At 35.7% G+C, this 24,701-nt stretch overlaps 2 protein-coding genes across 3 annotated transcripts; one reads left to right on the top strand and one right to left on the bottom strand.

Annotated features, from left to right (window-relative positions):
* The first annotated feature begins 9,550 nt into the window (after positions 1–9,550).
* On the top strand, positions 9,551–20,494 carry LOC131157003 (cellulose synthase-like protein G3). Its single transcript, XM_058110814.1, has 6 exons — positions 9,551–10,249; positions 16,860–17,009; positions 17,106–17,231; positions 17,319–17,762; positions 18,300–18,647; positions 19,840–20,494. The coding sequence occupies exons 1-6, from the start codon at positions 9,638–9,640 to the stop codon at positions 20,395–20,397; spliced, it is 2,238 nt and encodes a 745-aa protein (XP_057966797.1). The 5' UTR covers positions 9,551–9,637; the 3' UTR covers positions 20,398–20,494.
* Positions 20,495–20,876: 382 nt separating this feature from the next.
* LOC131157002 (probable E3 ubiquitin-protein ligase RHA4A) lies at positions 20,877–24,294 on the bottom strand. Of its 2 annotated transcripts, none has more exons than XM_058110813.1 (3): positions 24,016–24,294; positions 23,210–23,295; positions 20,877–21,570 (listed from the first exon to the last, which is right to left on the bottom strand). In XM_058110813.1, exons 1-3 carry the CDS (start codon positions 24,148–24,150, stop codon positions 21,183–21,185), a joined length of 609 nt encoding a protein of 202 aa, XP_057966796.1. In that variant the 5' UTR covers positions 24,151–24,294; the 3' UTR covers positions 20,877–21,182. The 2 variants fall into 2 exon arrangements, with proteins under 2 accessions (XP_057966796.1, XP_057966795.1); XM_058110812.1 differs by having other exon boundaries at positions 23,604–24,293.
* Between the last annotated feature and the right edge of the window lie 407 nt (positions 24,295–24,701).

Below are 24,701 nucleotides of genomic sequence, written 5' to 3'. Positions count from 1 at the left end.
ATTCAAATTTCTAGAGAAAGAAGAAAGGATTATCTACAACTTCTGTGTTTTGATTTTCGAGAAAAACAGACTCCAAGAGAGTCAACACGGGGGTCAAAGAAAAAGAAAAAAAATATAAAAAATATATATATCACAACATCATGATGTGACCCGGCCATGCAGCCGGGTCACATATTCGGTTTCCACAATGTGCTGGGCGTTGAAGAGAGTAGTATAGGAAAGGATTTAAAAAAAAAAAAAAGTAAAATAGTCGAGGTTTTTTTTAGTAGTGTTGGTAGGGTTTGGAAAGGGTCCGGGCGGTAGCTTTGAAGGGGTTTTTTTTTTTTTTTTTTTCTTTCTGGAGTTCTGCCGCAGCAAAGAGCGCGGCACGCAGAGGCTCTGCTCTCATGGCTAGGGGTGTACATGATTCGATTATTACCAAAATCATCAATCGAACCGAACCTCTCGGTTTTTAAAACTACTGAACCGCAATCGAACCGTATATCATTGGTTTAAAACCAAACCAAACCGTTTATTTTACAGTTCGGTTCGATTAATTCAATTTTAACAAATTTTAAACTAACAAAACAAAAAAAAAATCATTATTTAAAGCCAAGTCAAGCCACAGCCCACAGCCTTCTATATCATTCTAACTAGGCCAAGGCTTTGACTGCAAAGCCCAACACGAAAGAGGATGAGTAGATCCAACTTCAATAAATAGGGTGGGGAAACTTTTTTCTTCCCATTTCCAACCGATGTGGGATGGCTAGAAACACATTTTGCACCAGAGATAATGTGGGCGTGAGCTGCGTTGCTATGTGTGACTGCGTCGGCGTGGAGATGTGGGCGTTGGCAACTAGCGTGGGTGTGAGCGTCGCTGCATCGGCATGGGTAGGACTTGGGAGGAAGCGGGAGGTGCTATGAGGAGTCGAGGATGAAAGGTTTGGGCGACTCGGCGTTGGTGTGGGCGTGAGCGTCGGAGGGCATGGCAGTCGCAGGTTACCACTTACTAGGATTCCAAGACCAAAAGCCAAGAGGATTAAGCGTCTCTTCAGTCTTCAGTCTTCTTCCCAATAGCAGTATAGCTTTCATCCCACATGGCCAAAATGGGAAGCATGAATCTCATGCCTCCTATATAAAATCCTTCCCCACTCCCTAAGAAAGTACAAGATAACAATTAAAATTAAAAAAATAATATATTCCACAGGACTTATATATGAAGTATTAAAAATAATTATTTTAAAATTATAATCGATTTTCAGTTTTTACGGTTCAGTTTTTGAGTGAAACCGAAACCGAAACCGAAAAATCGAACTGAAGCTTCAAACGGTTCGGTTTAGGTCCGGTTCTCGATTTTTCGGTAAATTTTGTACACCCCTACTCACGGCCTCTCTCTCTCTCTCTCTCTCTCTCTCTCTCTCTCTCTCTCTCTCCTTGTATTGTTTTAACATTGTTAAGTTATTTTATTTTATTGCTAAGCTTTTAGTTTGCTTCATTTAAAGCTGGGATTAACATTTGTTTAATAGAACTTATTAGATTAAGTGTCATTTATTAGATTAATGTTTGTTTGGCCTCTCTTTCTCTCCATTTTAAACATTTGCTTAGATTATTTAAGTGATTAAATTCAGTTTATTCTTCTTGTAGTTGATTGAATTTAAATTATGTTGGATTATTTATATTATTAAGCTCAGTTTATTTATTATATTCCAAGGTCATTGTAGGGGTTGATACTTGTTGGACATTTTTATTCCTGTGCTTACCATACTGTTATTATATTGAAATTAAGTATTTGATTAGGAGTTAATAGTTGTTGGATATTTTTTTATTAGTCTAAATTTGGTCTTTTTTTTTTTATTTAGGAAATGTTTGAGTCTTTCTATTGTTGGGTTTAGTTTATTTATTTAGTATGATTTTATTCATCGTTTAGCTTAATTTATTTTCATTTAGTTGAGTCATTGTTAGGTTCAGTTTATTCATTACTCTTAAGTTTTTGGGAAGTCTGATTTTAGCTATCTTTGTTTTACTATTTGAATATTTAATTAGTGAGTGTTTTGTTGGTTTGCATGCTAGGTTCATAGTTTAGGTTTTGCGTCATTTCAATTCTATCACAAACTTTCAAAAAAAATCTCAAGATTTCGAATCTGAACCATATTCAGTAAAATTTGTTTTCTTATTTTCTTTATCTATTTCGCGCTAGTTTATAACTAATCCGCATTCCCCGTGGAGATGATTTGACCTATTTGGACTAATTATTACACGACATAACTCCTATACTTGGGATAGCCCTAGTGCTACTCATTTTTTGAGTGAGTTAATTTTTTGGCGCCGTTGCCGGGGAATGTCGGTCTTAGTCTCAAATTAGTGTTTTTTTCAGTAATTTTAATCAGTTTTATGAAAAAAAAAAAGGAAAAAAATTGAGTTTTGAAAAAAAAAAAAATCACATAAATATGGCTGCACTTGCACCGCGCATGATAATGAACTTTTTGCAGCTTGAATATGTCACTGCATCCTCTTCCACTGTTTTGCCTAATGAAGAGTTTAATTTCATAATGTATCGCAGGAGGACGTCATTGCTACCCGAGTTCTATGGGACGAAATCTGAGTGCCCTTATCGGCACTTAGCAGAGTTTGAGTTAACCTGCAATATATTTTTCTCTCATGCTAGAACTAATGAATCCATTAGGCTCCAATTATTTATTGCTTCTTTGCAAGATGGGGCACAAATATGGTTTCATTCCTTAAGACCTCATTCTATCACTAATTGGGCTGATATGGAGCATAAATTTCTGCATGTGTTTTGTCCCTCACAGAAAACTTAATTTTTGTAGGAACAAATTCTTAATTTTGTGCAACGGGATGACGAGACATTTCAGACTTGCTGGGAGCAATTCAAAGATCTGCTAAGTACTTGTCCACATCACAAGGTTGACTCATGGAGGTTAGCTGATTATTTTTATACTGCTCTTACCCCTGATTACAAGTATTTTGTCTAGACCATGTGCAGTGCAGAACTCTTCAGCAAGGATCTAGATCAGATACTATCATTCTTTGATTACCTAACTGAATGTGTATCACAATGGAATACACGATATGATCAGACACCTATGACTGTACACCTTATCAGCACATTTAGTGGTAGAGAGGCATATGAGCCAACACACTATCCGGTTAACCCTCCACTTCAGCACCAGCCACAACAAATCCCTCAGAGCTGTACGTCGTCAAAATCTCTTAAGGATAGCATGACACTGATGGTGAACATGCTCCAGCAGTTCATGAAAACTCAGATCGATCATCATAATGAATTGCGGGACATCATTATTATGATAAGCATGCAGTTGGACATCTTAGAAAAAGAGGAATTACTTGCGGAACATCAACCTAGTCCTCTAGAGTACCAGCAGCCACAACAACAAATACACGATGTTTCTTTTGAGAAAGCAGAGGCCGCCATCACTTTGAGAAGCGAGAAAGAAATTCTCCAATCTGAGATGCTCATCATCGGACAACCAGTTGTCCCAGCATTAGAAGTTACAGCTGAAATAAATGAATTCAAAGAAAAATCAGAAGACACAAGTCCAGAAGCGGAGCAATTAGTTAATGAGGAAATTGATACCAATATGGAGTACCAACCTGTGGTATTGCATACTCAGAGCCCAGAAACCGTGGAGCCGTCACTCCCGACTGAATCAGATGTAAAGGAGCCCAATGTGGAGGCAGAACCTTACAGTGGTGAGATGATATGTACACCCGATAAAGAGGGTGGCCAGTCTAGTGAGAATCTAATTTTCAAGGAATTAGGTAAAACTTATAATGTTAATGCTTCTGAGGAACTACAGGTACTTGTTCTAATAACTCTCCCTCAAACGTTAGTTCATAAAGAAGCAAATTTCCTAGACACGATGTTGAATAAAGATTCTTTCCTATCAACACAAAAGGGTCGATCTGCACACATATTGTTTGGTATTTTGACGAGCATTAATTTATTTGAGGTTAATTTTCATGCAGGTATGAAAACTGATCCATTGTGGCGGCTCAAATATGGAGACCCGCTGGTGCAATTTATAGACCTGCGGCCACTAGACGAAATTCCTCTAGAGCCTTCGCCAGACAATTATGATGTTTTTTTTTCCCTTGTTTTCCTTTTATTTTATCTTATTTTATTTTTAGTTGGTTTTCAGGTCCATTTTCTCGTAGTTTAGTTCTTCTTTTCTATTACTTTGCCACTCAGGTACGCCCTACTTTTCCCGTGTACAGTCTTTTCTATTTTCCCTATGATTTCAAATTGAGGACAATGTTCCACTTTAGTTGGGGGGGGGGGTAATAAAAAATCAAAAAAAAATCAAAAAGATCAAAAAGGAAAAAAAGAAAAGAAAGAGAACTGAAGAATTACACTGCATTATGTCATGCTTAACACTGACGTATACCCTTCACATACTTGCGTAAAACTTAAGAATGACACACTTGTGTCAATCATGTGTAGTTTCTCTTTATATGATTTCATGACTTCATGAAGAATTGATTGGTAGTACACTTGTGTTAATCTTGCTATATAATTTTTTGTATTTACACGGCATCTCACGAGGCTAAATAAACACATTCACATGATTCATTATACTTAGGATTTCCTGTGAGCACTGAGAGAACACTCGTGGCGACTGTGACACCTTGTGAGATATTCTTGAGCTATTTATCGTCCTTTTGAGCATTAATATCAAATCAAAGTTCATAAAACTCAATTCTCTTTTTCTAAATGATTCCTTGTACACTAGTCCCTATTTTTGATTTGCTAACTTGGAGGTGACACTTAGTGGGGAGATAGAAACTTAGGTCTTGTAGCCTACTCAAGATGTGATTAAAAATTAAATTAAGATCAGTGCAAGAAAAAAAAGGTATCCAATTACATTTCCTAAAAATAAATCCACGAGTATCTTGAAAAGCCATAGTTGATTTTCAATAATAATAATAATAACTATAGCAACAAGAGTAGTACTAGTATTTAAAAATTTTATAAATATATATATTTTATTGCAAATAATTTAGTTGAAATAATATACTGTATTTCACAAGTTGAATAAATGTCCTAATACTTAAAAATTTTATAAATATATATATTTTAACTAATACAAGTTGTTTAGAAGTAATTGTTGAAAATAATTTAGTTGAAATAATATACTGTATTTCACGAGTTGAATAAGTGTCCTAATACTTAAGAATTAGTAGTCTTCTTCAACAAAATAATCAAGTTCGGGTCTAATTATTAGGGTATATTATATTGAATCAATCAATCCATTGAACTCAAATTTGATTTGATTGAAGTTTCTTATAATCACCATTTAACCATTGTTAAAAATTTGAGAAGTAGTTTTCCTTCCCCTTTAACCTCTTCGTTTAGTTTTCAAAATATTCTAATACTATTTAATTTTTTTTGTTATTTGTTAAATAATTTTTTACACATTTTAAAAAATAGAGAACCATGAAGCTTGCACAAAGTACTTGCCCATGGCTAGTACAATATAATAAAAATCTAAAAATTTGATTAGGTTCGCAAATAGTATGAATCTTGAACTTGCTTTCTCAAGCTACTTGCATATCCCGAGGTCAACTTGAACTCGAATAAAATCAAGCCGAGCCAAATTTTAGCCAGTTGAACTTCAGTAGCTTGCAAGCCGGCTTGACTCATTTTGTACTCCTAGACTCGCCCCTTTTGTATCAAGTGGACGTGTTTAGGAGTTCGATTATATGCAACATTTTGCATCGCATGCAATAAATATAAAAAATGAAAAATAAAAAGACTAGGCCTCTATCTATATGCCCCAGCTCCCTTCCCAACCCAACCTAAAAAAAAGTATCTATGCCCTGTGGTCTATGCAATTATGCCATTGATTCCTTCATTTTAGAGTTTGTTTTTATTTTTTTAAAATATTTTTTTTGAGAATATTGGTTTTATGACTCGTATTGCAAAGTCGTTGACAATATATCAAAGGACTAAACATTTGAAAAACTTCTAAGTGTGGTCTAAGAGTCAATTGGACTGTCAATCTTTTAACTGGGTGAACACAGTATAAGAGCGGTTCAATTGAACCAAACCTTTATAGACTTTAGTTAATATATTATCTATGCACATATCAAATTTTAAGATTTCAACTAAGAGAATAGAGTGTGCACGGCACATATTTGACACTTTTAGGCATTTTTATATACAATCGATCAAACCATATGCAATGGTAGTTAAATTAACTCAATTGAAAAGTTAGTGGCCATATTAATGCTTGGGTAATAATGCTTAAGCCTGCCTAGAATCTAGAGTGAAAAAGTAAAATAAAAAACCAAATTTGACACGTCCCAACCACGTAATTGAAATTCATCGGTCAATATCATTTAATTTCCTTAAATTAATTTTTTGAATTCTAAAAAGAATTATTGCCCCTGTCGCGACGTCTCGGAGTGGGGCCTAATACCGTGAGGGACGTAAAATATAAGGTTGAAAATTTTTTATTTGGAGTTGTTACTAACCTATTTTTCCTTGGTGCAGTTAAAACACCTAATTACTACTAATTTGATTGGTCACTAGACTAAACCTAGACCAAGGAACCAGTAGTCTCAGTCTACTTATACCAGAGTTAGGATCAAGAGCACAGTTATGTGAGGAGAATATATTCGCACCCCTTACACACCCATTCGACAAACGGTACTTAATTAATTATGAATTCTCTCCAAATTGAATTTAATAATCCTTAATTAACTCCTTTTATAAGAAACATATAAATGAATAAATACATAAATCAACAAAATTGACAGGAAGTTAAAAACTTCAGTGTGATTTAGGAATATCTAATAAAACCTCCAAACGAGGGGATTTTGTTAGATAAATTCCCCTCAGAGATATTACAGATGAGGTTTAAAATACCTCATTGTCCTTTTTTAAATCATAAAAACGCACACACACAAAAACAAGAAAAAATCACCAAATTCTAAGAAAAATAATCTTTTAAAAAATCCCCCGATTTTTCAAAATATTTGTAGAAATTTTCTCAACATTTTTTCAAACTTTTTTTGAGGTTTTTAAAGACTTTTCTTTACCTGAAACTGTTGCCGCGATGGAGTTGCTGTCCAAGCAACAAAACCGAAGTTAAAAAACCCCAAATGATAATCTGAATGACCAAAATGAAGAAAGATGAGTCATGAACAAAATGTCAAACTTTCAACTCAATCAAATGAGAAATCACTATTCGATTGTCTAGATCATACTAATTGCGCAAGTATCTCTAATCCTAAAGTTGCTGTTGCAATGGGACTGTTGTCCAAGCTACAAAACCAAAGTTACAAAACTCGAAATCACAATTGCACCTATCAAAATGAAGAAGGATGAGTCACAAACAACCTGTCAAACTTTCAGTTAAATCAAACGAGAAATCACTATCCGATCATCTAAATCAAGCTAACTGCACAAGCACCTCTAATCCTGAAGTTATTGCTGCAATGAGGTCGTTGTCTAAGCCACAAAACCAAAGCTAAAAAGCTCCAAATGACAATTAGATCAACTAGAATTAAAAAGGGTGAGTATAGAACAATTTATCAATATTTTAGCTCAATCAAACGAGAAATCACCATTCGATCATCAAGATCAATCTGACTACGCAGGCACCTCAAATCCTGAATTTTCAGCAAATAATTTTCTTCTCTCTCTCACTCTTTCTTAGATGTCTCCAGGATGCACGAAACTCTCTTTTTTTCTCTTTATTTTTTCTTCTCTTCAAAAGACTTTATTTATAGGCTTGGATGCATTGATCATAACATTTAAATTCAACCATCCAACCACCTATTTATTGCCAATCTCCCAATAGCCAACCATCTTTTTTATTGCTAATCTCCCAACACCCCATTTAATTTTAACAACTAACTATCTTTTTATTTGTATTTATTTTTGTTGTATTGTATTTCATTTTTTTTTTTTGTATTTTTCTGCTATATATATTTTGTATTTTTCTGCCGCTATAATTGTATAAAAATAGACAATGTATTTTCTTGTTATATTTGGATAAAGTAGGGTGTCTATAACCTCCATCATTTTTCATTTTCTTGACAAGATAGTTATTTTAATCAATTTTGAAGTTTAAACATTTAATTAAATTAAATACTGCTCGTCACAGATCTAAACATTAATGTAAAATACAAGAGTGGCCTATAGGTTCATATGTCATGCTCTCACCTCTTGTTCCCTGAGTTTGCAATAATCGTAGACTCGAGATGAATAATATAACTCAACATTTAATTATGAAAGATATATTTGTATACATGTTATATATATATATATATATATATATATATATATATATATATATATAAGTAAAATTATTAGTTATTATCAACATTAGTTTTTCACTAATTTTAACTAATACAAGTTATTTAGAAGTAATTGTTGAAAATAATACATTGACATGCCACTGAATTTATACTAATAGGAAAAGAACAAAAAATATGTTGAGGAATTTATTTTTTCTTATTCAATAATTAAGAAAATAAGGGACAATTAAAATTTTATAGTGAATAAATATATAAATTTTTATTTTACATATCCATGCATAAGCGTTTGATTTTTCTTAATTTAGAGTGACTCTTCATTCTTGATCATATTTGAAATTAAAAAATATAATCAAAAATTAATTTTCAACTTAATTTCTATTCATTTCCACTTCTTTAATAAAATTTTTCGCCTAAACGCATGTAGCCACGGTGGCCAGTGATAGTACTCACGGACCATTTTTCCTCATTTTTATAATAAAACTTTTCTAAATAGTAGAAGTCATTTCAATTAATTAATATTGTATATTAATTTTCATTGCTAAAAATTAAATTAAGATCAGTGCAAGACCAAAAAAAAATATCCAATTACATTTCCTAAAAAAAAATCCACTGAGTATCTTGAAAAGACATAGTTGATTGTCAATAATAATAATAATAATAATAACTATAGCAACAGGAGGAGTAGTAGTAGTATTTAAAAATTTTATAAATATATATATTTTAATGCAAATAAAAATTTACATACATTTTTTTTAGTGCCCATTAATGAAATACCAAAGATAATTTACCTCATATTTTCTATTCAAAACCTAGGTATTAAGGAGAGAGAGTTAAGAGGATCGTATACTGACTTTGAAACTGCTCACAAAAACGATGTGAGACGGGACGGACATTAATATCTATCATCTTCTAATTTTCTTGTAAAGTTTGAATCAAAAACCTTTAACACAAAAATTAATCTCAAATATTATAATCACAATCTCTCCATAAGCGATAAATTTTCCTTCTTTCTTTTATTTATTTAAAGTCTCGTTGAAAGTTAAATAATAATATAAGTAATTAATTATTTAAAGTAGCTCAAAAAAGATTTTTTTTTGATCGCCCGTTGAAAAACTAAAATTAATGTCATATAAAAATCAAGATCACATGCTTGCATATATATAAAATAAAAAAAAATATAAAAACTAAACTGTAGTTCACACGAGTGTACATGGGCATATCATTGAAACCTCCACACATGTGGGGATCCCCCTAGCTAGCTCACAAATATACAAGGACCCATACCTTCGCCACCCACCAGCTCCCAAATAAATAAGGACCCATACCTTCACCACCCACCAGCTCCCAAAAGATGGAGGCTGCGCCCCACTGCGCCACCCCTTCCCCTCCCCTCCACACCCTCCGGCTCATGCGCCGGACCATCCCGAACCGTGTGTTCGCCGCGGTCTACGTTTCGGCCGTAGTAGCCCTTTTCTACCACCACACCGTCGCTCTCCTCCACTCCACAACCGGCCTAGCATCAGCTGCAACCCGGTTATGCCTGCTTGCGGCCGATGCTGTCCTCGGGTTCATGTGGGTTACCACGCAGGCCTTCCGCATGCGGCCGGTCTCCCGTAGGGAGTTCCCGGAGGCCCTCCTTGGAGGACCTGCCGCAGCGTGGGGAGAGGGGTTTCCGGCCCTGGACGTGTTCGTGTGCACGGCGGATCCGTTCAAGGAGCCACCGATGAGCCTAGTGAATACGGCGCTCTCGGTGATGGCCTACGAGTACCCAACGGAGAAGGTGGCGGTTTACGTGTCGGACGACGGGGGCTCGGAGCTCACCCTGTTTGCTCTCATGGAGGCTGCTAGTTTTGCCAAACACTGGTTGCCCTTTTGTAGGGAGAAGAAGGTGGTGGAGAGAAGCCCCGAAGTGTATTTCAGATCAAATATGGACGCTTGGTGTTCTGAGACTCACAATATTAAGGTAACTTTTTAATTATTGTTACTAATCCTTTTTATTTTGGAAGATTAATGATATATTAAAAAATTGATATGGATTAAGTAGAATAATTAAGTAAATAATATTTAACTCTAGAGATTAATTAATTTTACTAATTTATATGAAATAAATAATTAACATTTTTTATTGCTTCTTCATATCCATAATATATATATATATATATATATATATGAAATATAATAGAATTTTATTTTTAGAGAAACATAGGTCTAGGTAGTAGGAAAGAATCTTTTTCCTTGAATATTTTCACGTGATAAACTTTTGTCGAACATGCATCTCGATAAAAAAACTAATTTTGCACATAAACAAAATTTACCAATTTTGTATGCAAAGGAATCAATTATATAAACAAATAAATATACAAAATTTAAAATGAATTCTCAATATTATATACTCATGAGTTACGCCTCAATAATTTAGCAGCTCATTGCCAATAATTACAAAATTGAAAAGTCTACAAAGACAGCCCCCACCTGTCGTGACATGTGTGTGTGTGTGTGTGTTTGTATAGATAGATATGTATACACGTGTTGAGAGAGAGTCTACCTGAAGAATATATAATTATGAAAGAGGATGAAGATGTGTATGACAGTGTGTGCCGTGCAGAACTCTTCATTTCCGTTATAAAATTTAAATAATTGAAATTATAATTTAATAAATTAATTAAAAATAAATATGAGCACTAATAATTTGTTTTATAACGTTAATGGTGGCTCCCATATGTAATGTGTACGTACTTTTAGAATGGACAAAAAAAAAAAAAAAATTAGGAGAGGGGTCCATATTACATATGATTAATTGTGCCACCTTGAATTGCCACTTCAACTTATGTCTCGTGGACACCTTACTTTTTATCAGGTCTTTCTAAAAAAGACCTGATGATCCTGAATTTTAAAATTAAGACCCTGAATCTCTATTTTCAAATATTTGAGTCCTTTTAATTTCAGTTAGTTGAGTTCCTTAAAATTTTCAAAAAAAAAAAAAATTTGAATTTGAGTTTTGTAAACTTTCTAAAAAAATAGTCTCTCAAAATCATTTTAGAAAAATTAAGCCTTCTTGATCCTTGTTTTTATAATTCTAGCATAGGTCCTTTTAGTTGCAAAATTAATCTCCTTTAATTGAGACCCCTGTAATTACTTTTGTTATGCTAGGTGTTGTGTTAAATCTTGAAATCCAAAAAAAATTGAGTCCTTAATTTTAATCTTGAAAATAATTTCTTTGAACTTTTTTAGTTGAATTCTGTAACTTTCAAAATTTAGTCCTTTTATTTCGATTAGGATGAGAATTAAGTTTTCCAATTTTTGAGTCTGGAAACTATTAAGTTGAGTCCTTCGAAATTTGGAATCGAGCTTTAGGATCCTAAATTTGGTCTTTTTAATTTTGAAACCGGTGTTTTGGTTAAGTCTCAAAGTCATTTTTATTACCAAGTTTTTCTTTTGGAAAATTCAATTGAGAATTTGGGGTTTCTAGTCAAAAATTAAAAATGCATGAGGTCACACTTTATTCAGAAAAGGGGTGGTCATGTGTCCCAAGTACAGGTGAGGGCAGCGCATGTTGCCAAACACACATAAATGTAGATATATGAAAGTGAAAATACATACAAGAAATAAAAATCACAAAATACAAGTGTACAAACAGATGTTGCGGGCAGTGAGGTATGGGGGTACATACACATCCTACACAACAAATAACAAAAAGAAAAGAAAAAACAAATAAAAACACAAGCCCTCCAATCTTTGATTGCCAACTAGCAAGAGCTGATGGCATATCCCCGTGTTCACCTGCACACAAAAGAGAGAAATAGCTCAATTAGTTAGCAAAGAAAATAATAATAGAATTCACATGTGCAAAATTAAGGGCGGTTAAAAAGTAATATTCCCTGCCAGCGCAGGGAATAAGAGAGGGGAATTCTGTTAGGCAAATGGCACCAAGTCAACCCCTAGCTCCCTATAAATAGGGGCGAGCTTACACTATAGAGGACACACAAAAGAGTTAGAAAAACCCTACAAAGATTGAGAGGAAGAAGAAGAAGAGAGAAAAATGAGTATTAGAAAAACTCTGCAGAAGCTCTGTAGGGATTGAGAGAAGGAGAGGGAGGAGCATAGGAAAACTCTGCAAGATTGTAGAGGAGCAGAGGAGCAGAAGAATAGAGTCGTAGACAAAATTCAGAAGCTCACTCGAAAGCAGATCAGTGGTTCACCCAGCCCAAACAATCACTGGCAAACACCAGAGAGGAAAAGGAGGTCAAGCATGTAGTTCTCCCTCTTTGTTTCGTTCAATTCCTAAATTCATTGTTAGCTCTGTTTGTATATAAGTGCAGGCACCCCTCCCCATCTGAGCCTCAAGTTCAAGTTGGAACCCGAATAAAAGGCCAAACTCGAGATCAAAACCCCTACTAAACCCAAACTAGAATTGGGGTTCGAACCCATTTTGAACTAACCCGAAACCTCTGACCCATTTACCACCTCAGGCCTGGATCTGAATTGAACCATCAACCCAAAGCCCAACTCATTTAAAACAATCGAGCCTGAACTCGTTTTAAATCTCCTAGGCCCAACTTCACTTTTAAACTACCCAAGCCGAAATGTTTTCAAATTCACACCCGAAGCCCACTTCTTTTAACTCAAGCCCAGAAACCCATTTTAAAATAGAAACCGACCCATAACCATTTTCAAAACACCTGAGGCCCAGTTCTTATAGATCCCCCTAGGCCCATTTAAATGCAAACCCAACCAGTTTTTAAAAATTAACCCAGCCCACTTTGTTTTAAAAATTAACCCAGGCCAGCCCATTTAAAAATTCAACTCAAGCCCATTTTGAAAATTAACCCAGACCAGCTCGTTTTTAAAAGGTTTAACCCCAACCCATTTTAGAGAACTAGCCCATTTGCTTTTAAAAACTCAAACCGGACCCATTTAATTAAGCCAAGCCCACTTCACTTTAGAAAATCACCTGAAGCCCCATTTTGAAACCCACCAAGCCCAAAATACACGCACAGGCTTGAAACAAAAACTAACCCACCCTCACACGTGCCTGCAAGCACGTGACTCACTTGGGTTCACCCGAGTTAGTTCACACGTCCCCATGTGTTGACTCGCACAAGTCAACCCAAGCACCACTCACCAGGTCAGTAACGAATTAACTCATCTTCGTCCTCGACCCCAACCCGAAAGCCTAACCAAGCACGAATAACACCACACACACATAACTAGGATTCATCAAGCACGAACACACACAATCAACCTGAGCATTCACATAGCCAAAATGGAAATAAGTGAGAAAAGGAATCACTTATCTTTTTTCGTAACCTCTAGAGCTTCGGTTATGACTTCCTTGGTGTCTCGCCTTCAAGTTGCCCCATCTTGAACATCCTCGAGAGTTTGAGTGGTCGTCCTTGAAAATACGAACAAACAAAAGCATGGAACCGGTTTTAGTTTTTTTAGAATAAAGGCGTAGTGCGAAGATCTGAACCCAATCTTTTTTTTAGATCATCCAAAAAGGAAGTTGAGGGGTTCGTCTGTAGGGAATAATGGAGAACTAGAAACCCTAGGGTTTCTATTCACAAGAGATGCAGAGGATTGAGAGAGATTGGGAGGGATTTGCAGGTTAGATCTAGGGTTTTCATGTTTGGGCATAGAGAAAGAAGAACACGAAACCCTAAGGTTTCATGCTTGGAGTTGCCGGTTGTAGAGAGAGTGAGTATTCGAGGGAAGTGGTGAAAGCAGGGGTGGAAGAAATATAGGGTTTCAAGTGAGAGCAGAGAGGCGAGCAAGAAACTAAAAGGATCCTAAGTCCAGGAATTAGAGAGAGAAGGAAGAACTTGAAGGAGGAGATTGCAGAAACCCTAGGGTTTTTGCATTGCAGGGAAAAAGAAGGAGGAGAGAAGAGAGAGAGGGTAGGGAGTGCTCGAGAAAATGAAGAATATGAAAACGAGGAAATGGAAAATTTTGGGTTTAAGTATCACAACCCTCGGGACCCTAGGATTTCAGCGCATGACATTCTTCTATCCGTTTGATGAGGAAGTGACGTGGTTGAGTCTCAACTGTCCATGCTATGTTCTCTGCACACGGTCAAAATCTGGCCACGCAGGCGATCCATGTACACCTTGTTTACTACCGCATGATCTGGGCCTCTTCGAACGACTGAGATTTGGCCGTGTCATCCATCTGGATGCGTCTCACCACTACCGTCTGATCTCTGATCTCCTTCAAAGGCCGTGATTGCACCGAACCAAGAGCCATCATTAATGCACGCTTCTTCGCTCGTTAGCCCACACATGGCTCCTGCCCCCCTCGCCATAAATGAATGAAGCGTCTTCATTGCAGCCGTCAGATCTTCACTCGGTGGACGTTTGAGATCGTGCCACCTCATCAATCTCCCCTCGCACTTGCTCATCCACTCGCAAGGTGCCACGTGCCCTAGCTTTAAGTCGGATGGCCTTGACCAAGTATTAAACTGGTTTCTCCCAGAGCAGTCAATGTTTGACCAATTCGTCCTCTCAAACCGGTTGTCATCATTTTTCTTTATTTTATTTAATTATTACTATTTAAATGCTTTAATAATTCATGAAAAATTCAACAAAAATCATATAAAAATACAGAAAAATCCATAAGAATATTTTTTTGTTTTGCACTTTAAAAATCTCAAAAAAATACCATAAAAATTCAGAAAAATTACAAAAAAAATCTCAAAAATGATTTTAAAATTAAAAATTTGTTTTTGCACTTGAAAAATTTTTTGAAGTAAAAATTTTGTTTTGCACTTTAGGAACTTTATAAAAATTACAAAAAAAAAAATCTAGGAAAATATTTTTTGACTTTCACTATTTTCTTTAAATAAATTTGTGTTTTTTTAAAATTTGGGAAAAATCACCAAAAATCCAAAAAAAATATTTTTGAGGTCTTGAAAATTGTTTTCATCCCAAATGAGTCCAAAAACCTCCCACGGTTACGAAAAATTTATTTTTCCTTAAAAAAATCCTACAAAATTCTAAAAAACTTGGGAGCATATTTTTGTAACCTACTTTCTCGATTTTTATATCTCAATGACTTCAAAAGGAGGCATGAGCTCTTCAAAGTACGGTATGCCCCGATTCTAAGGGAATACTTATATAGTATTTATCTTATACTTTTTTTCATAACTTTTTAAAGAGAGTAATTTCAAAAGCTTATTAAATTTAATTTGTGGATAATTTTCAATTAATTAGATACCGTTCATAGAACATACGTGTACGGGGTGCTAATACCTTCTCCTCACATAACCGAACTTTCAAACCCGACTCTGGAAATGCAGTCCGATTCTACCCTTAATTGGGTAGTAATCAAGTGTTCTAACCACATTAAAAGATTAGTAGTGACTCCATCATACTTTGTTTTCCACGAAAATATTTTTAAAACCACCTTCTTAAGTTCGCATTCGAGAACGTCGCAATGGTCTCCTACTGGGTGCATGCCAATCAGACCCTCCAATCCAATAAGTCTATTGAAATTGACTCTGTATCAATGGAATCTCATCATCCATACATAACGAATTAGTGTGGTATATTCATATCATAACATATGAGCAGTAACATTGATTGGAGTATATTAGAAAAATTTTGGGCTTATGAGGTTGATTTGGGTTTCAACTATATGCGAGACATCTTTTATAAGACAAGCCCATGAGATCAATGGATTAAAGCGGATGATACCTCACTGAAATTGGGTTCAAAACCATTGCAATTAGTATTAAATCGAGTCACCTTTAGGGATATTATCATGTAGGACCTTGGTTAGAGGTACTCTGACGAATAATTAGGGTTTAAATTTTTGACAAATAAATATATTTATGTAATTTAGGGGTATATATTAATGGTATGAAATAATGAGTTTTGAATCATTGTGATGTGAGTCTATCTTGTGCATCAATTATTTTGTTTGCCCTCATAATTTAGGGTTTGCATGATGCTATATTTGAAACCATGAATTTCGTACTTTCAATTTGAATTTTGGTGGATATGAATAAATTTCAATACAATTTTATATTACATCTTATCCAAATCCAATTCAAATTCAAATCTAATTATATCCAAAGTAAGCACAAAAAAATATTTTTTATTAAAAATTTCAAATTGTAACAACAATCAAATTTAATTTTCATGACCATATCGCGATGTGGGCTCACTTTAGCATTATAGCGTGGGCCCCACATAATAATATCACTAGTTGTTTGGACAAAAATTAAAAATGGACCGACTTGATCAATTCTAAATAAATTTTGATAAAAGATTTATATTAAAATATAGGATAAAAAACATTGATTGACCCTCCCTCCTATTTGGCAAAAAGACACATAACTATAATATTTCCATTATGCCAAACCGAAACTATCGAACGGATCAATTAATGGATCAATAAGGCTAAATTAAGATTACTAAAATGATCCAACTAGTGGCAATTCAAGCAATTGAAACACAAAGTACATATATAGCCCTTTTTAAAGTACAGAAGGATTAGTGGACCATCATAATAATTTTTTACGATCGATTAGGAAGAAGAAATTTTGAAAGGAGATTGATTGAGATTCTTTTTTGCAGATGATGTACCAAGATATGAAAGATAAAGTAGAAAGCGTGGTGGAGAAAGGGAGGGTTGGGGAAGAGTACATCGCCACTAAAGCTCAGCGCCAGGCTTTCACCAAATGGACACATGAATTCACGCGTCAACACCATCCCACTGTCATTCAGGTCCTATATTTTTACATCGCGCAATAATATTTAAATATTCTTTTAAGAATTCGACTGACCTGATCTGCCGAGACAAGGATCTGAAATTATGAACAGGTTCTGTTAGAAAGTGAGAAAGACGAAGACGATAGAGGCCAGATGATGCCAAATCTCATCTATGTGTCGAGGCAGAAAAGCAGGAACTCGCCGCATCATTTTAAAGCCGGCGCCCTCAATGTCCTCGTAAGCACCCTCTTACCAGTGACTCAGAATGTGACAATCACTTTACTCGATCGTCTTTCATCATCGTTATTATGCTGTGTTTTGAAGCTTCGTGTGTCGGCGACGATGACCAACGCACCTATTCTCTTGACCTTGGACTGTGACACGTACTCAAACGACCCGAAGACGCCTCTTCGTTTTCTATGCTACCATTTTGACTCTGCAATTCGCCCAACGTTAGGGTTTATTCAGTTCCCCCAACGGTTTCATGGAATCAACAAGAGAGATACGTATGCATGTGAGTACAAACGCTTGTTTCAGATTAATCCTTTGGGCATGGACGGCCTTTCAGGCCCTAACTACGTGGGCACCGGATGCTTCTTCCATCGTCGGGCGTTCTTTGGAGGGCCATCTTCTTTCGTGCAACCCGAAATCCCCGAACTCAGCCCAAACCATGTTGCGGACAAGCCCATCCAATCCTCACGCGTTTTGGCATTGGCACACAACGTCGCGAGTTGTGATTATGAGAACCACACTACTTGGGGTTATAAGGTAAGCTTTCTTATTATGGTGTATTAAAGAGAAAAGTTCTCGCACTGCATAGGGTTTATATTGCACCAATATGATTTTGCCACGTTCGCATTTCTCAAGCAAGTTAGATGCTCGTACAATAACATACATGAATAGATTATTAGCTAGGTTAAACTTACCCAGCTACGATGTGAAATCATCGATGACCCAAAACTATAATTGGCTTTTTTAAAAAAATGATTAGTGGTTGATTACCTAATCAGCGAGACCTAGGGGAGGCGCTGATCCATAGGTTTGGTATTGCATCAGAGAATCCGAGAGTCTTGTTGGTGGCTGGAGTTCCTATGTAATAAAAAAAAAAAAAACCCTAATAATTTTTTTATATATAAAATGGGTATCACTTGCGCCAAATATATCAGTCCAAGATGATATTCGACAATGTGCCCGTAATTATTGCATTATTATAAATTCTATGCGGTACCGGGCTGTATTGCTCAGGCCCAATAGGCTTTTGGAAATAGCTTTGGTGGGCTGATGAACTTGTTTTGGAATGCAAAGATGGGCTTCAAGTATGGGTCCTTTGTGGAAGACTACTACACTGGTTACAGGCTGCAGTGTGAGGGGTGGAAGTCAATTTTCTGCAGCCCAGAGAGGGCAGCCTTTCTGGGGGACATACCCATCAGCCTCAATGACATGTTGAACCAGTGCAAGCGTTGGGCCGTGGGCCTCCTTGAAGTGGCCTTCTCCAAGTACAATCCCTTGACTTTTGGGTTCAGGTCCATGGGCCCTTTGATGGGCCTTGCTTATGCTCACTATACAGGCTGGCCCTTTTGGTCCCTTGCTCTCACCACATATGCCTTCCTCCCACAGCTAGCTCTCCTCAATGGGATCTCCATCTTCCCAAAAGTAAGTACTGTAAATTTTTGCCTTTATGAATTTATTTTTGAAAGATTATAAATATTTTTATAGGTAAATTATGATATTTTTCTATTAAAATCTTACTTTTGTCAATTAATATGTTGGTAGAGTTTAGAGATTGTCTTTGTAGACAATAGTTTTTATTTTTTCCTCCAATTTTCAAAGAATTGATAAATAAATAAAAATGAAGCATTCTTCTTCAATTTTTCAATTTTAATATGGAGAATTTGAAAAATAATATACATAATTTTTTAAAATTTATAAAATAAGGTGTCATTTTTGCAACTCCTCAAGATATTGAAAAAAAATTAATTGTTTTCGAAACGCCATATGCCTTAATATTTAATTGCATTGTCATCATTTGTGTTTCTTTTTTCCTTTTTTCTGTGTTCTAAAATGACTATTTAAACATTTGGGCAAAAAATATTGACCTCGTATGATGTTTGGTAAAAAGACACAAACCTTCCTTGAATTTTAAAAAATTTTAAGGATCTCCTTTGAGGGTTCAAAAATTTAAAGAACCTTCCCTGAGATTTTTCAAAAAGACACAAACCTCCCCTTGTATTTTGCAAAAATACAAGTCTTTCGAGGTGAGGTTTGTGTCTTTTTGACGAATCTCAGGGGCGGACTATGACATTTTTGAAATCGCAGGAGAGGTCAATGGTATTTTTGAAACCTCAGAGGAGGCCTCTATCTTTTTTGTCAAACCTTAAGAGGTCAATGTCTTTTGTCTTAAAAAATTTATGGGTGAGTTATGCATAAGGTCTTCAAAGGTTTTTACAATTGCACGGAATCTTTCATTTACTTAATTTTATTGATTTGACCCTTAAAGTTTCACCTTGAATTGCATTGACACCTTTGGCATAAGTAGTAAAATATATCTAATTAGAAATGAATTCAAAGAATCAAATTGCTAAAACTAAAAACCCAAGAAATAATATGCAATTAAAGCAAAACTTGGATGACCCTTTTATGGCATTCACCCAAAATTCACATACTTAGATGCTTGCTTACATTTCAAGGTTCCTAAGAATGTTCAAGATCTCCTACTAATACTAAAACTTGACAATAACTTGAAGGATCCTTTTGTGGAATTCATCAAAGTTTACATTTCAGAGTCCTTGATATGATGAATCTTTAGATTTCCTTTTAACACTGAAACTGGTGGTGTATCATACAGGTCTGTGATCCATGGTTTCTCCTATATGCATTTCTCTTCTTGGGATCCTACACTCAAGATTTTCTAGACTTCATTTCTTTGGGAGGAACGCTCCAAAAGTGGTGGAGTGACCAAAGAATGTGGCTGGCCAGGGGACTCTCTTGTTTCTTGTTTGGCTTACTAGAATTCCTGCTCAAGTCCTTGGGCATTCCCTCCCATGGCTTCAATATCACCAGCAAAGTTCTCGATGACGAACAAAGCAAACGATATGATCGGGAGGTGTTCGAGTTTGGGATAGCCTCACCGATGTTCGTGCCCCTGGCCATGGCTGCCATCATCAACTTGTTGTCCTTCATTTGGGGGTTCACTGAGGTTTTTGGAAAAGGGGGGACTAGTTTTGTAGGACTGTTTGGGGTGCAGATGTTCATAGCTGGTTTTGTGGTTGTGAACTGCTGGCCTATATATGAAGCAATGGTCTTGAGGAGTGACAAGGGCAGGATGCCTACTAGAACTACCATTGTTTCTGCATTTTTGGTCTGGGCTCTTTACATGGCAGCTTCTTTGATTCTAAAAGTATGACATTTGGGATCTGTTTGGAACTTTTAAAATTTTTCCCCTTTGTTGTTCTATTGTTACTCTATCTGAAAATAAGATGAGCTATAATTTCTTTGTGCAAGGAATGGAACAGGGAAAGATTTAAGTATTTATGACTGTAATACACTCTTTGAGTCTGTTTATAGGTTGATGTATTTGGTAGGATAGCTCGTTCATTATATGCATCTGCACGAGGAATGGATTTGGCAACTTTACATGCAAGTTTTCTAGGTAGGAATGAAACTGAATCGAAATTGTTAATTGGTTTTTATGAGTTGCCTATTTATTTCTCTGTTTCGTTCCATTTTTATCTTATTTCATTTCATTATGTGACGATGATTACCGAGATTCTTGTTTCTTTTTGTTATACAAAAGAAGCTAGGCCTCTCTGGTATGGTAACCAAAATGTTGACACCTCTTGGCTGCAGTACAAAGAGTATATATCCTTGGCAACAAACATAATAGTAAGGAAATGAAAAGAAACTGAAAATCTCACAATTTCATCCAAACATTTAAAAAGAAGAAAGAAGAAGAGGAAGAAGAAGAAGCCCAATCACTCCAACCCATTCATGTGCGAAATGAAAGTAGTTGCTCTATAACTAGGTCACGATTCCACATCGGATGTATACTAAGAGGTTTTGTGGTTAGGTCTCAAGTCTCGACCTTGTGAGGCATTTGTTTGGGGTGGGTCAAAATTGTGAGGCCTAATAGGCCAAAACAAACAAACAATATCTCATTGGAGTTGGATCGAGACTGTTATGGTAGTAGGCTTACGAAGAAGTATGTGTTTGGATGTGGAGAACAACTGATTCTCGATCCGGACAACCCAATTCATCCCCCATTCTTCCTGCAGGACTCTCCCTTAAACTGGATATTGATCCTTGGTGACCAATTTGAATAGTGTTCTGTTCATCACTTCCAGTAAAATTAGTGGTAGAACTCAATGATCTTACTTGATGATGATCAACTATTGCTTCTTGTTCTCTAATTTGCTCGTGTTTGGTTGTGGGGTGGGGAATGACCAGAGATCTGCAGAGGGGGCAAGTGGAGTTGGAGTGGAGCCAATGATGGATACAGTCAATGTGGAACACATGCTTGCATGAGGGCAGCTGGTGTAGCTCCTCCTTCATCTCAAATTCTTTCAAGCACACACTGCATCTGCACCAAGTTTTTATTTCAATTTCCTAATCATTGATTAGGCAATTTATAATTCAGACATAATCTCAAAAAATTGCAACTGTAGTTAATATATATACACACAATCTAACACAAGTACTGTGGATATATGATTTTAGTAATGATAAAGGATGATTGTAGTCTGAAACTACAGTTCATGGACTAATGAGACCTCAAGAAGTCTTTTAGCAAATAGTAACATTTGAGACCAAAGTTGTATCGATCGTGGCTTTTAATATGGTGTGAGCTGCGTGACTATAATGTTATGCACGGAAAGTCACATTTACGAGGTTAGAATTCATTACAAACCCTAATTTTCCCTATTTTGGTTGCCATATCAACATATTCTTATTTTTGACAAATGTTAAGGTAATTTTTGTTTCTTATTGAGAGAGGTTAGGATTTTATGTTACTTTAGATTTTAAAGGTGATCTTAATTTGCAAGTTTTGGTTTAATTTGCATTTCAAAAGGAAATTTTTGTATAGAAAAGTGCTGAATTTTTAGGGTTTTGGAGTATATGTAATTAGTTTTATGATCGAGCCCATTGATCGTCTTCAATGTTTTAACCATAAACTTTAATATTTTACTCCTATTATCGCAAGAAACTTTAAATTAATTATGAATATAATTAATCACATGGAAGTTAACACCTTCTTAGTTACTATGCCATGTGAAATTGCATATAAGAATAGGTTCTAGTGGGACAGTTGATTGCATAGTCTATTTATTTTGGGGAGAACCTCTGCAGATGCCTTCTCTTCATCTCATATCCTATCTTTATGATAGAAGGCTTTCCCAAAAGGGCTAGTAAAGAAAATAGAGGATGTCATATGAGATTCTTAGGGGAAAAAGGACACAGATGCTGCAGCTACCACTAGCTAACTAGGGTTCATCTAGTGAAGGTGATATACTTTTACTCTAAAAAATTATGGGTCCCACTCAATCTCAACCGTTAATTTTAGTTGACTCATCTAGATAATGAGAAACTATTAAGTGAACCGGCCCTTCTACATGTCCTTATGCCCATAGGCTAAATGTGAGATAGGTAAGTGTCCCACTACCCTTCGCTATTTGTCTTCAGTGGGATCTACTCCCATTTGTCTCATCTTTGATCACTACTTGGAGGGGCCAATCTCCCATATAATTTCTCCTTAATTGTATACTTAATGGGCGTGATGTAATGTTATAAATTATGCACCTTTTTTGTAGGGCATGCGGCCATGTGCATGTTTCTCTCTATATATGGCTGGCTGCATTGGATCATGTTAAATTAATGATAGATAACAGCCGAGTATGGTCTCTTGATAAATTTTTTATAACCGATCATTGCTTGTTAAAGAATTCAGATTCGAATCTTAAAAGAGGAAAGAAAGGATACGGGATGTAAAATGGACTATCTTCCGTCCTGGTTCATATGAACCGTCTGGTTGACCCAAAAATAAATAAATAAAATAAAGTGTTGAGTGTGAGGATTAATACACATGCATAAATAAATATAAAATATATATATATATATATATATATATGTATATATAAGGCACCATATCTTTACCTTTCTTTTGAAATAGTAGCTAATCAACTCAAAAAAAAATCAAGAAATGTAAAATAACTTAAACTTACTGTGAGTCCTTTGCCCTCAGATCTTCATCAAATAAGACAATTGGGAGTTTGTCTTTGAGGTCACCCTTCAAGCCTACCTCACGAGGCTACACAAACAAAACAAAGCAAAGTCTTAAAAAGTAGAAAAGCAGATCATAAGATCATAGTCCTATCCAATAGAACTGCAACAAGAAAAAAAAATTCTCTTTGAGATGGGGTTTTAGTATTAATAACAAGAAGTCATGCTTGAGAGCATTGCCTTAGGAAACTGTCTATGTAATGAACTAATGAAGGGTCTTTATGCACCAAAACAACTCAACTTCAGAGTCCAAAAATAAGAAAGAAAATAAAAGAAGAAGAAGAAAGAAAGAAGAGAACAGAGCAGAACGGAGAGAAAGAAGGGTATGTGTCTCACCAAAGGGACAAATGAGCTGTCTTGGTTCAAGGTGACGAGGGTCTGTGGTGGTAATTGGGAGGAGGGGATAGCAGTAGAAGTCCTTCTCTTGAGGTAGAACAAGTAGAACAGCAGGAACAAAATTATGGAAAAAAGGATTGGGATTGAGAATATGAAGGCCTGATAGAGTTTCAGCTGCAGTGCCTGAGGGTAGAAGTGAGGAGGGCTTGCAGGATTCTGAGGAAAACCCATCAATCTTCAACCTCTGAATTGCAAAACCCACAAGAAAATTTTTCACTCTAAGAACCAATTGTGGAAAAAAAAATGTTCATGAATGAAGAAAAACAGAGAGAAACAGAGTGGGTATTTATCTTAGGTTTTATGAAAAGATACTGAATAAATTAATGATGTAACTTTTGTCAATAATTAATACATGATAATATTTAGTCTCCCTTTTTCTCTTGATGGGACAGGCCCATGACTCTCCACTAAAACATGACTCCCCACACAAGCACCAATGTCCATATGTCATCTTTCCATGGACATGGGCCCAAACATCATGTGGCATTCTTTCAATGCCAAGAAAACCAATTAATTAATCACAGCATTGCTGAGTTGATATTAGGTTGGATGATTGGTTTGGTGAGCAGCTAAACAAACAACAGAGGGCAAACCATCAAATCCAAAGTTTACTTCTTTTATTTCTTATGGAGGGATTCAATGAGATTGCTTGTGAAACTTTATAGTAGGTATGTATGTCTTCCCTGAGAAGTATGTGGGTGTTGCATATATAATTTTTTGAGCTGTTGGGTCTGATCATCTATGGTTGGCAGGTCATCAATGGCCTAACCACCATTACACCACATATACAACAATGGGGAACCAACTCTGATTTCGTTTTAACTTTTAACTTACTAGCAAGTTGACATGTCTTTACCTTCTTGTGTTCTTACATAAGATAGGAGCATTTGAACCCACTTGCATCATCATCAAGCCTGTGGGAATTAATTTTTTAAAATGTTAAACCTAACTTACAAATGTTTATATGTGGGTGTATGTGTGTATTTATATAATAATATTTGAGTAATATTTAGGTTTAAGCAAGTTTTGTGGTTTTCT

Source organism: Malania oleifera, chromosome 6 (genome assembly GCF_029873635.1).
Source record: "Malania oleifera isolate guangnan ecotype guangnan chromosome 6, ASM2987363v1, whole genome shotgun sequence".
Lineage (NCBI taxonomy): Eukaryota > Viridiplantae > Streptophyta > Magnoliopsida > Santalales > Ximeniaceae > Malania > Malania oleifera.
This window is presented reverse-complemented; position numbering and strand designations above follow the sequence as displayed.